We start from the raw sequence: 14,010 nt of genomic DNA on the forward strand, positions 1-14,010 counted from the left end.
GAACAAACTGAATAGCTTTATCATAGGAAAAATTTGTAAATAGTTCCCTTTCCTGTCCACGTAATAAAAATTTTGACAGGCATGATGCAAGACCATCTGGTAATGCTTCTTCACCAATGGCGTCTTAGCTATGTCTCTTACCTGTGTATCAATTGACCATTCTACATCTATCTCCTCTGACGCTGTGATCATTACATGAAAGTGCACTTGAGAACTTATCGTGTTTAATTTCCCTCATGGTTTTACGCATATATATTCACATGTAAATATCAATACTTGCTCATTTCATCCATTTCCATCACCACCCTGCCCCACAGGAAACAGCATCGCCATCCCTTGCATTAGCAAGGCAGCGCAAGGAAACAAACACAGACAGACCACATCTGCTCACAGCCACACATGAGCTGTCAAGTGTACTGCACCAAAAACAAAGCTCCCTATCTACATCCAGGCCCCAGAGAGCTTTCCATGGTTTATCTTTTTACATACAAAACTTACCAATTGTTAGAAGTCTTGGACACTAAAAAGCTACAACAAATAACATTACTATGAACCTTGTAACAGAATGTAAACGGAAGTCTCCCTTATCACACAATCGAGAGAACATGTGAAAAAAGTAAGGGTATCATTAGGTTCAGCAGTTAAGAGGAGCAGGTTATTTGGAACATGAGTTGTACGGAAAATGCCTGTTCCCTCCTGGAACTCCCTCAAGTGGGTGGCTACGAGAACAGAGCCTCCATAACTAGTGACTCCAGTGCCGCTTCTTAGCCTTTAGTGCCTCACCCTTAACAGGCCACTGACAAAGGGGAACTCTAGCTCAGTGTTTGCAGAGGCTTCTACCTAATGCACCTGCCTAATGCTCCTACCTACTACTACTACTACTTAGGAGTAGATATGGCAGCAAATGGTACCATGGGAGATGGAGCTATAGGTAAGCGAGGGACACAGATCCTGAGTGAAAAAGAAAATCTTAAAGACCAAAGACTGGTATGTTTGATGATACAGTTGTCCCACTGGTGTAGTATGGATGCATGGAGTTGGTCATATGTAAAAATGTAAAGAGAATGGACGTGATGAAATGAAATATCTGAAAACAATCTGTTGTGTGAGGAGGACTGATCAAAAATGAAATGATAGGGTTAGAGACATGTGTTGGTAAGAGGAGCATGTAAGAGAGAGCTGAATAAGGTGTGCAGAAATGGCAGAGTAGTCTTTGGAAATTTTTTTGTGTACTTACAAAAGATAGTTAATTAAGAGAAACAGACCTTCAGATTTAACTTTGCAACCACTGATGACAAGAGTATAAACAACCCAGGCTTTGTTACAAGTAATGATGCACCTTGAAGCAATGATCACACATTAGTATCAGATGAAATTTTTTCTGGTGATAGCAACAGTACTATGACAGGGATGTTGGCAGTGATAGTAGGACTAATGGCATCGAAGTCGTGGGAGATGCACAACAGGCAATTCTGGAGGGTGATGTAGCAGCACCTCCTTCACATTTCACTGCCATACCATGGCCCAAGCATGTACCTAGTCTTTGATGTACACAAAGAGACTTTTTGAATTACAAGTTCTTCCCAAATAGAAACTATTCTATGTAAAACAAACAAGTAAGTTAAGGAATGGATTGAGAGGCATCAATGGTACATCCATGACCATCCACCCCATCACCATCAAATGTAGACAATTGTGTTAAGCATGGTAAACAACTGTAAAAAATTTAAGCTTTTCTGACTCTCATTATGAACATGAAATTGATAAAGAAACCAACTTTGACATCATACTAGGACGCTGGTTGCTGAAGTTAAGTTACTCGTTGATTTACGGAGTATTTTGTATATGAATGGTACAGAATGATCATGAATCTTATATATTTTGCTGACAAAATATTCCTACTGCTTTTGAAGATTCATACAAAGCATACAGCATCCTGTCTTCTATCAATCATTTCTTCCATGAATTCAATTCCATGATACCAACTGAAACTGCTGAATTGGTCTTAGGGGTAAGACACCAAATATAAGAGAGTATATTCCAAATAAATGGCATGCCTACTTTGAAGTAAAGTCTTGGTATTGCAGGAACGGTAAACAGTCACATCTGAAGTATATAAGGTGCATCAACTGATAACTTAGTAAAGTCCATATGTCTAATCAATTATTTAATGTCTCTACAGCTGCACTTAGACATGCAGAAATGTCAGACAACAGGAATAGGTACTGTATGCTGTGACTGTACAGGTCAGCCAGTTCTAGTGGTTAACAGTAAATGTGCAAGCAGAGAAAGGGACCATTTCTTTGTGTGGCCTACAATAACAGTGATAAGATGCCATTACTACCCTTTTCACTGTCTAAGGCAGGATCAATTATGTTCCTTGGACATGAAAGAGTTTTACAATAAATAAATGGGTAGAGTCGATTCAAAGAAGCTTTATGCATACATACCTGAAAGGAAGGCACTGAAGTAGACCAAGAAAGTTGCAATAGTCTTGTTTGGTACTGCTTTTCTAATCGCAGTTACACTTAATCAACTTTAGCATATGTAACATGTCAAAAATAAGAAGTTAGGCATTTCTGATATCTATTACCGTGAGGACTTACTGAAAGCACTGTTTCCACAAATTTGTCTAACAGGAACCAAAGATTCAAAGAGGATACTGAAGCACAAACATACAAATACAGTATTTTCTGCCAAAAACACTATCTATGCCATGAGAGAGAGAGAGAGAGAGAGAGAGAGAGAGAGAGAGAGAGAGAGAGAGAGAGAGAGAGAGAGAGAGAGAGAGAGAGAGAGAGAGAGAGAGAGAGAGAGAGAGAGAGAGAGAGAGAGAGAGAAAGAGAGAGAGAGAGAGAGAGAGAGAGAGAGAGAGAGAGAGAGAGAGAGAGAGAGAGAGAGAGAGAGAGAGGTGGAAGGATGGAGTGAAAAAGTTTTAAAGCAATCGGGGCCTGAACATAAGGAGGGTGAAAGGAGTGCAAGGAGGAGTGAATTGGGACGATGTGGTATACCAGGGTCAACGTGTTGTCAATGGATTGAAACAGGGCATGTGAAGCACCACAGAAAGTTTTGTGGGGCCTGGATGAGGAAAGGGAGCTGTGGTTTCGGGCATTATTGCATAACAGCTAGAGACTGAGTGTGAACGAATGAGGCCTTTGTTGTCTTTTCCTAGCGCTACCCCACACACATGAGGGGGGAGGGGGATGGTATTGCATGTGTGGCGAGGTGGCGATGGGAATGAATAAAGGCAGACAGTGTGAATTGTGTGCATGGGTATATATGTATGTGTCTGTGTGTATATATATGTGTACATTGAGAGGTATAGGTATGTATATTTGCGTGTGTGGACGTGTGTGTATATACATGTGTATGGGGGTGGGTTTGGCCATTTCTTTAGTCTGTTTCCTTGCGCTACCTCACAAACGCGGGAGACAGCGACAAAGCAAAATAAATGAATAAATATAATACATTGAAATGTATGGGTATGTATATGTGTGTTTATGTATACATATGTGTATGTGGGTGGGTTGGGCCATTCTTTCGTCTGTTTCCTTGCGCTACCTCACTAATGCAGGAGACAGTGACTAAGTATAATAAATAAATAAATTTCTAATTGGGACAAAAAAGTAGTCTAATGTAGTTTAGATTTCCAAAAGGCTTTCAAAAAGGTGTCTCACAAGAGACTTCTACATAAACTCAAAGCACATGAAATTGGGGAGGAACTATGTACATGGATCAGAGACTGGCTTACCGGAAGAAAGCAGCATGCAGTATTAAAAAGCAAAGACTCAGATTGGCTAGACATAAAGAGTGGGATGCCACAAAAGTTGGTCCTAGGCCCAATTATTTTCATATCATACACTAATGACCAAGAACTTGGTCTCATATCTAAAATCTCCAGATTTGCTGATGATACTAAACTATGTATATATATGTTGAAATGTATAGGTACGTATATGTGAGTGTGTGGGCGTTTATGTATACACATGTGTAAGTGGGTGGGTAGGGCCATTCTTTTGCCTGTTTCCTTGCGCTACCTCACTAACGTGGAAGAGCGACTAAGTATAATAATAATAATAATAATAGTAACATGAGGGGGGAGGGGGATGGTATTCCATGTGTGGCGAGGTGGCGATGGGAATGAATAAAGGCAGACAGTGTGAATTGTGTGCATGGGTATATATGTATGTGTCTGTGTGTGTATATATATGTGTACATTGAGATGTATAGGTATGTATATTTGCGTGTGTGGACGTGTATGTATATACATGTGTATGGGGGTGGGTTGGGCCATTTCTTTCATCTGTTTCCTTGCGCTACCTCGCAAACGCGGGAGACAGCGACAAAGCAAAATAAAAAATAAGTTTTTTTCAAACTATTCGCCATTTCCCGCATTAGCAAGGTAGCGTTAAGAACAGAGGATGGGCCTCTGAGGGAATATCCTCACATGGCCCCCTTCTCTGTTCCTTCTCTTAAAAAAAAAAAAAAAAAAAAAAAAAAAAAAAAAAAAAAGAGGGGAGGATTTCCAGTCCCCCGCTCCCTCCCCTTTTAGTCGCCTTCTACGACATGCAGGGAATACGTGGGAAGCATTCTTTCTCCCCTATCCCCAGGGATAAGTAATAATAATAATAATAATAATAATAATAATAATAATAATAATAATGAAAAAAAATACTAAACAAGGAGGTGCAGCTGTACAGGAAAGACTGCAAAATGATTCCAAGTGGTCAGACAGATGGCAAATGAAGTTTAATGTAGACAAGTGTAGTTATGCACTTTAGAGACAAGAACATACAACAATAAACTATAAGGAAACTCTCTAACTAAAGTAAATGAAGGAAAGAACCTTGGAGTTGTCATAGCAATAATCTGAAGTACACTAAATAGTGTCAAGCAGCAAGTTTAAAAGGAAACTAAATGTTAGGTTTCACAGCCAGGAGAAACACAGATTACAAGACACCACTTAATAATTCTTCAGTAAGACCACATCTTGAATATGCAGTCCAATTTTGGTCATCAAACTATAAAAAAGATGAGGAAAATTAAAGCAAGTACAAAGACGAACAACAAAATTGATCCCGTCCCTCAAAAATCTGCCAGATGAAGAGGCTAAAACAAATGGATCTCTTTTGCCTTAAAAAACATTGACTTTACAGTGACTTAATCCAAGTGTTCAAAATATGAACAAGTTCGATACAGTAAATCACAAAAATATTTCATAATATAAGAAAATATATTTTAATTTGTTTATGGATGGGGTTGTTAGGGAGGTAAATGCAAGAGTCCTGGAAAGAGGGGCAAGTATGAAGTCTGTTGGGGATGAGAGAGCTTGGGAAGTGAGTCAGTTGTTGTTCGCTGATGATACAGCGCTGGTGGCTGATTCATGTGAGAAACTGCAGAAGCTGGTGACTGAGTTTGGTAAAGTGTGTGGAAGAAGAAAGTTAAGAGTGAATGTGAATAAGAGCAAGGTTATTAGGTACAGTAGGGTTGAGGGTCAAGTCAATTGGGAGGTGAGTTTGAATGGAGAAAAACTGGAGGAAGTGAAGTGTTTTAGATATCTGGGAGTGGATCTGTCAGCGGATGGAACCATGGAAGCGGAAGTGGATCATAGGGTGGGGGGGGGGGGGGGGCGAAAATTTTGGGAGCCTTGAAAAATGTGTGGAAGTCGAGAACATTATCTCGGAAAGCAAAAATGGGTATGTTTGAAGGAATAGTGGTTCCAACAATGTTGTATGGTTGCGAGGCGTGGGCTATGGATAGAGTTGTGCGCAGGAGGATGGATGTGCTGGAAATGAGATGTTTGAGGACAATGTGTGGTGTGAGGTGGTTTGATCGAGTAAGTAACGTAAGGGTAAGAGAGATGTGTGGAAATAAAAAGAGCGTGGTTGAGAGAGCAGAAGAGGGTGTTTTGAAATGGTTTGGGCACATGGAGAGAATGAGTGAGGAAAGATTGACCAAGAGGATATATGTGTCGGAGGTGGAGGGAACGAGGAGAAGAGGGAGACCAAATTGGAGGTGGAAAGATGGAGTGAAAAAGATTTTGTGTGATCGGGGCCTGAACATGCAGGAGGGTGAAAGGAGGGCAAGGAATAGAGTGAATTGGAGCGATGTGGTATACAGGGGTTGACGTGCTGTCAGTGGATTGAATCAAGGCATGTGAAGCGTCTGGGGTAAACCATGGAAAGCTGTGTAGGTATGTATATTTGCGTGTGTGGACGTGTGTATGTACGTGTGTATGGGGGTTGGGCCATTTCTTTCGTCTGTTTCCTCGCGCTACCTCGCAAATGCGGGAGACAGCGACAAAGTATAAAAAAAAAAAAAAAAAAAAAAAAAAAAAAAAAAAAAAAATTTTTTTTTTTTTTTACCGAAACCAATGAAATAAAACTCAAAGCTAAAAGATGTAATACAGACATGGGAAAAAGCTTTTCCTATAGGTATGTTGAGCACTAGAATAAGTTACTACCAGATGTAGTGAATGCTAAGACTACAAATACCTTCAAAAGTCATTTCAACAAATATCTCATACATTCAAGTATACTCTGAGAGAAACCCAAGAAATAAACTCCATAATCAACGGCATTAAAAGGGAGAGTAGAAGGCTCATTGCAGCATAAGGGAGTCAGCGATAGCTTAAAAACTGCTGAGAGGAATTACATCTTCTTGTCAAGTTATACCCCTTTTTTTTCTTCAGACAACCTAGTTGTGGGCCAATCAGGCCTCCTGTTGTTTGTCTTTCTCTTGTAAACACAAGGGGATACTAAATTGTCAATTTTCAATAGATGTATGAGAGAGAGAGAGAGAGAGAGAGAGAGAGAGAGAGAGAGAGAGAGAGAGAGAGAGAGAGAGAGAGAGAGAGAGAGAGAGAGAGAGAGAGAGAGAGAGAGAGAGAGAGAGAGAGAGAGAGAGAGAGAGAGAGAGAGAGAGAGAGAGAGAGAGAGAGAGAGAGAGAGAGAGAGAGAGAGAGAGAGAGAGAGAGAGAGAGAGAGAGAGAGAGAGAGAGAGAGAGAGAGAGAGAGAGAGAGAGAGAGAGAGAGAGAGAGAGAGAGAGAGAGAGAGAGAGAGAGAGAGAGAGAGAGAGAGAGAGAGAGAGAGAGAGAGAGAGAGAGAGAGAGAGAGAGAGAGAGAGAGAGAGAGAGAGAGAGAGAGAGAGAGAGAGAGAGAGAGAGAGAGAGAGAGAGAGAGAGAGAGAGAGAGAGAGAGAGAGAGAGAGAGAGAGAGAGAGAGAGAGAGAGAGAGAGAGAGAGAGAGAGAGAGAGAGAGAGAGAGAGAGAGAGAGAGAGAGAGAGAGAGAGAGAGAGAGAGAGAGAGAGAGAGAGCAGCAGGTATCAAACTGGGGATAAGTGGTAGCAGCAGCAGGGGGGATAATGTGGTATATATGAGATTTTCAATCTGATGGCCTTGTGATGATAGCTGTAACAGGGGTGCAAGAATATTGGTAAGATCACTTATAATATGAGGTGCCCTTATCACCTTATAATTTAAGGTGCCCTTAAAATCTTAAATACATGTGGAATATTTCTCAAACTGGTTCAAGGAAATATATCAATGAAGTGTATCAAAAGAAGGACCACATAAGACAAGGATATGAGAGATCCCAGGTTCACTGGGTCAATCTACTAAAAAATCTAAGAAGAAAATGCATCCTAAACTGGCACCCCTCTCTGCACTAAAAACTGTTATTATTATAAGGTACTAAGTGACAAGCAACAATAGGCCAAAACAATACCTGTGCATGGATTTCAGTTATCATCTTGGCTCTAGCAGCATAATCATCATAAGCTTCTAAGAGAAGTTTTCCTGCCTCCTCATTTAGGGCAGACTCTGCATTTGGTACTATCAGCAGACACTTTATCACCTGCAATAAAAAGAAAATCATGAAAACATTATGAATGAGTATGTATATATATGTATATGTGTGTATGTGTGTATATGTGCATATGTATGTGTATGTATATATATATATATATATATATATATATATATATATATATATATATATCATCCCTGGGGATAGGGGTGAAAGAATACTTCCTACGCATTCCTCGCGTGTCGTAGAAGGCGACTAGAGGGGACGGGAGCGGGGGGCCAGAAATCCTCCCCTCCTTGTATTTTTTTTAACTTTCTAAAATGGGAAACAGAAGAAGGAGTCACGCGGGGAGTGCTCATCCTCCTCGAAGGCTCAGATTGGGGTGTCTAAATGTGTGTGGATGTAACCAAGATGTGAAAAAAGGAGAGATAGGTAGTATGTTTGAGGAAAGGAACCTGGATGTTTTGGCTCTGAGTGAAACGAAGCTCAAGGGTAAAGGGGAAGAGTGGTTTGGGAATGTCTTGGGAGTAAAGTCAGGGGTTAGTGAGAGGACAAGAGCAAGAGAAGGAGTAGCAGTACTCCTGAAACAGGAGTTGTGGGAGTATGTGATAGATTGTAAGAAAGTAAATTCTCGATTAATATGGGTAAAACTGAAAGTTGATGGAGAGAGATGGGTGATTATTGGTGCATATGCACCTGGGCATGAGAAGAAAGATCATGAGAGGCAAGTGTTTTGGGAGCAGCTGAATGAGTGTGTTAGTGGTTTTGATGCACGAGACCGAGTTATAGTGATGGGTGATTTGAATGCAAAGGTGAGTAATGTGGCAGTTGAGGGAATAATTGGTATACATGGGGTGTTCAGTGTTGTAAATGGAAATGGTGAAGAGCTTGTAGATTTATGTGCTGAAAAAGGACTGGTCATTGGGAATACCTGCTTTAAAAAGCGAGATATACATAAGTATACGTATGTAAGTAGGAGAGATGGCCAGAGAGCGTTATTGGATTACGTGTTAATTGACAGGCGCGTGAAAGAGAGACTTTTGGATGTTAATGTGCTGAGAGGTGCAACTGGAGGGATGTCTGATCATTATCTTGTGGAGGGTAAGGTGAAGATTTGTATGGGTTTTCAGAAAAGAAGAGTGAATGTTGGGGTGAAGAGGGTGGTGAGAGAAAGTGAGCTTGGGAAGGAGACTTGCGTGAGGAAGTACCAGGAGAGACTGAGTACAGATTGGAAAAAGGTGAAAACAATGGAAGTAAGGGGAGTGGGGGAGGAATGGGATGTATTTAGGGAATCAGTGATGGATTGCACAAAAGATGCTTGTGGCATGAGAAGAGTGGGAGGTGGGTTGATTAGAAAGGGTAGTGAGTGGTGGGATGAAGAAGTAAGATTATTAGTGAAAGAGAAGAGAGAGGCATTTGGACGATTTTTGCAGGGAAAAAATGCAATTGAGTGAGAGATGTATAAAAGAAAGAGACAGGAGGTCAAGAGAAAGGTGCAAGAGGTGAAAAAAAGGGCAAATGAGAGTTGGGGAGAGAGAGTATCATTAAATTTTAGGGAGAATAAAAAGATGTTCTGGAAGGAGGTAAATAAAGTGGTTAAGACAAGGGAGCAAATGGGAACTTCAGTGAAGGGTGCAAATGGGGAGGTGATAACAAGTAGTGGTGATGTGAGAAGGAGATGGAGTGAATATTTTGAAGGTTTGTTCAATGTGTTTGATGACAGAGTGGCAGATATAGGGTGTTTTGGTCGAGGTGGTGTGCAAAGTGAGAGGGTTAGGGAAAATGATTTGGTAAACAGAGAAGAGGTAGTAAAAGCTTTGCGGAAGATGAAAGCTGGCAAGGCAGCAGGTTTGGATGGTATTGCAGTGGAATTTATTAAAAAAGGGGGTGACTGTATTATTGACTGGTTGGTAAGGTTATTTAATGTATGTATGACTCATGGTGAGGTGCCTGAGGATTGGCGGAATGCGTGCATAGTGCCATTGTACAAAGGCAAAGGGGATAAGAGTGCTCAAATTACAGAGGTATAAGTTTGTTGAGTATTCCTGGTAAATTATATGGGAGGGTATTGATTGAGAGGGTGAAGGCATGTACAGAGCATCAGATTGGGGAAGAGCAGTGTGGTTTCAGAAGTGGTAGAGGATGTGTGGATCAGGTGTTTGCTTTGAAGCATGTATGTGAGAAATACTTAGAAAAGCAAATGGATTTGTATGTAGCATTTATGGATCTGGAGAAGGCATATGATAGAGTTGATAGAGATGCTCTGTGGAAGGTATTAAGAATATATGGTGTGGGAGGCAAGTTGTTAGAAGCAGTGAAAAGTTTTTATCGAGGATGTTAGGCATGTGTACGTGTAGGAAGAGAGGAAAGTGATTGGTTCTCAGTGAATGTAGGTTTGCGGCAGGGGTGTGTGATGTCTCCATGGTTGTTTAATTTGTTTATGGATGGGGTTGTTAGGGAGGTGAATGCAAGAGTTTTGGAAAGAGGGGAAAGTATGAAGTCTGTTGGGGATGAGAGAGCTTGGGAAGTGAGTCAGTTGTTGTTCGCTGATGATACAGCGCTGGTGGCTGATTCATGTGAGAAACTGCAGAAGCTGGTGACTGAGTTTGGTAAAGTGTGTGAAAGAAGAAAGTTAAGAGTAAATGTGAATAAGAGCAAGGTTATTAGGTACAGTAGGGTTGAGGGTCAAGTCAATTGGGAGGTAAGTTTGAATGGAGAAAAACTGGAGGAAGTAAAGTGTTTTAGATATCTGGGAATGGATCTGGCAGCGGATGGAACCATGGAAGCGGAAGTGGATCATAGGGTGGGGGAGGGGGCGAAAATTCTGGGAGCCTTGAAGAATGTGTGGAAGTCGAGAACATTATCTTGGAAAGCAAAAATGGGTATGTTTGAAGGAATAGTGGTTCCAACAATGTTGTATGGTTGTGAGGCATGGGCTATGGATAGAGTTGTGCGCAGGAGGATGGATGTGCTGGAAATGAGATGTTTGAGGACAATGTGTGGTGTGAGGTGGTTTGATCGAGTAAGTAACGTAAGGGTAAGAGAGATGTGTGGAAATAAAAAGAGCGTGGTTGAGAGAGCAGAAGAGGGTGTTTTGAAATGGTTTGGGCACATGGAGAGAATGAGTTAGGAAAGATTGACCAAGAGGATATATGTGTCGGAGGTGGAGGGAACGAGGAGAAGAGGGAGACCAAACTGGAGGTGGAAAGATGGAGTGAAAAAGATTTTGTGTGATCGGGGCCTGAACATGCAGGAGGGTGAAAGGAGGGCAAGGAATAGAGTGAATTGGAGCGATGTGGTATACCGGGGTTGACGTGCTGTCAGTGGATTGAATCAAGGCATGTGAAGCGTCTGGGGTAAACCATGGAAAGCTGTGTAGGTATGTATATTTGCGTGTGTGGACGTATGTATATACATGTGTATGGGGGGGGGTTGGGCCATTTCTTTCGTCTGTTTCCTTGCGCTACCTCGCAAACGCGGGAGACAGCAACAAAGTATAATAATAAAAAAAAAAAAAGTGTCAAAGATTCCATTTTCTTTATTTCCTCAAAAGAATGGCATAAAAAAGGATAATTAGAGGCTGCCTTCTTTACACCCAGCGCTCTAGCACAAAACTCATGTGAGTCAATTAAACAAGGTTACTGATCAAAACAAACAAGTTCGTAACATTAAGAGTTTTAAGGTTTCATGGTGCACAATCATAGTCCCCTCACAATAATCACTAAAGAAGTCCAAAAGTTCTGTAAGAGATAAATTGTGCATAAGGCACAATACTAGAGACGAAGTGTTCCTTGGGTTGATAACAAAAGGGCTATTTTGGAATTTAGCCATTTCATTCTTAATCCAAACACTAAGGTTTTGTTCATCCTAGCCAATCACAGACTCATCAAAGACTAATAGTTCTAAAGGAACAATCTCTAAGAATGTTCTGAATGGCCTTACCAGATAAAGAGAAGACACACTATGTAGTTTGCAGTTTTTTTGATAACAGCTACTGCATAAAAGTCTGCATGGAACTGAAAACTGCTATAAGGCAGGTCATAAGACTTTTCCAGTATGTTCCTGTTCAATCAATTGTAGTCAGAGGGACAGGATTCACAACTATAAACTTTCAAGAATGATACAAAGGAAGGAGGATTAAATATTTCCAAACCCTGTTCAATTTTGCAAAACCTAGGAAAAATGCAGTTCAATCTACAGAAGGGAGACTCCATCCTCTCTTTACCTTTGGGATTACTCTCCAGAAAGTCCCACACAGAATAAATATACCAAGTATCTCCAACGATAAACATTGCTTTATAGAAGGAAACAATGGACATTTTTCTCAAAGAGATTCTAAGCACTCAAAGCATTGAAATATATAATGAAATTATGCAACTTTGGGAAGTTAAAGAAAAGCCTTTCTTTATCTCTGACCAAAATTAGTACTGATGATATAGGGAACAGCAAAATATCTTCAGAGAAAAATGAGACTAGATCACTGTGAGGGTTTGCTTCACATAAAAAAAAAGAAAAATGTTCCAGACAAAAGCATGTGGTAATGAGAAATCAGAGATCAAACAAAAGGCGAACTTCTTGTAATATGATGTTCAACTTCATGCAGCTACAGTAAAAATTAATGGAGAATGGAGGTCCAACTCTTAAGAAAGACAAACTGGCCTCTAAACCATATTCTGCTGATGCTACTTCATTACACGAAGCCTCAGAATCAGTCCTCCAACAAAAAGGATGGGGACCTGGCAAGGGGCCTTGACCTAAAATTTCCACTGAAAGGAAAAATGAGATTAAGGAATACAATAGCCTTGCAGCTGTGAGGTGGGATCCCAGCAAAATCTATACGATTCTTGACCTACACTGGGTTCAGCTTTGCTGGAAGATTTTAATGTACCTCCCATCCTTCATTTAAAAAGAGGAGCACAATTATAAACCAGTACAGTCAAGGGCTACCTAATCGACTGCAGGGTGAACGAAGATCCTGGAGCATCTCAATTAGTGAAGCAACTGATGTTCTACATCAGAGTCCTGCATCAATTGTGAGTTAAGCCTGAGAAAAAAGGGAACTCTATTCTCTTTTTGCTCATTTCAAATGGTGGGGTTTTACAAGGTCTGCACTTTTCTTTTAAAAATGCAAGTTGAGGAAGCAGCCACATTTCAAAAAACATGCCCAAAGAACTGAATATTGAATCCATCTCTGCAACACCACTCATCTTTCAGGGACAAAGCAATATGAGGATTAACTACTAAGGTAAACATACTTTACATGGGGGTTGCCAGCTCCTATGCTACCCACACTGTTGGCAATATTACACAATTTGGTCTTGTTACAATTAAAACCTTAGTTGATTACCAAAAAGACACTGGCGTGAAAAAAATGATGTTAAGGGATTTATGAAAAGAAACAGATACTACAAAGAAAAAGAATGCTACTCAGACTCCAACTAGTGAGCTATCTCACACTAATAACCTTTTTCCAAAATACCTCTTTATTCTCCTTGAAATTTGCTGATACTAACTCACCCTAGCTCTAATTTGTCTTCTTGAACATATCCCAATGATTTGCGCTCCTCCCTGAAAGTAATCCCTATATAACTCTCTTTTCTATTTTAGTAACAAGTCAACCTCCAAGCACTGCCCTTTCTCACATGCCTACCTCCCACCTTATGCATGCCACACGCTTCTCTCACACAGGTAAGCACCACTCTCTTAATATAACTCTCATTTCCTACACACTTCTCTCACACAGGTAAGCACCGCTCTCTTAATATTTATTTTGCTTTTGCTTCGTTGCTGTCTCCCATGTTAGCGAGGTAGCGCAAGGAAACAGACAAAAGAATGGCCCAACCCACCCACATACGCATGTATGTATATACATACACGTCCACACACAGCACATATACATACCTATACATCTCAATGTTTATTACTATTATAATTTTCCTTTGTCGCTGTCTCCCGCATTTGCGAGGTAGCACAAGGAAACAAATGAAAGAAATGGCCCAACCCACCCCCATACACATGTATATACATACACATCCACACACGCAAATATACATACCCATACATCTCAATGTACCCTTTCACCCTCCTGCATGTTCAGGCCCCGATCACTCAAAATCTTTTTCACTCCATCTCTCCACCTCCAATTTGGTCTCCCACTTCTCCTCGTTCCCTCCACCTCTGACACATATATCCTCTTGGTCAAT

The 14,010-nt window shown here is 40.7% G+C and overlaps 1 protein-coding gene across 2 annotated transcripts in view; it reads right to left on the reverse strand.

Annotated features, from left to right (window-relative positions):
* The window catches only part of LOC139762315 (ubiquitin-conjugating enzyme E2 S), a 72,562-nt gene that overhangs the window by 22,887 nt on the left and 35,665 nt on the right, over positions 1-14,010 (reverse strand). For both annotated transcript variants that reach the window (XM_071686946.1, XM_071686945.1), the window contains exon 4: positions 7,727-7,855. In XM_071686946.1, the coding sequence (XP_071543047.1) occupies positions 7,727-7,855 (129 nt within the window). The remainder of the gene's footprint in view (positions 1-7,726; positions 7,856-14,010) is intronic.

Source organism: Panulirus ornatus, chromosome 43, assembly GCF_036320965.1.
Source record: "Panulirus ornatus isolate Po-2019 chromosome 43, ASM3632096v1, whole genome shotgun sequence".
NCBI classification, from domain to species: Eukaryota; Metazoa; Arthropoda; class Malacostraca; order Decapoda; family Palinuridae; genus Panulirus; species Panulirus ornatus.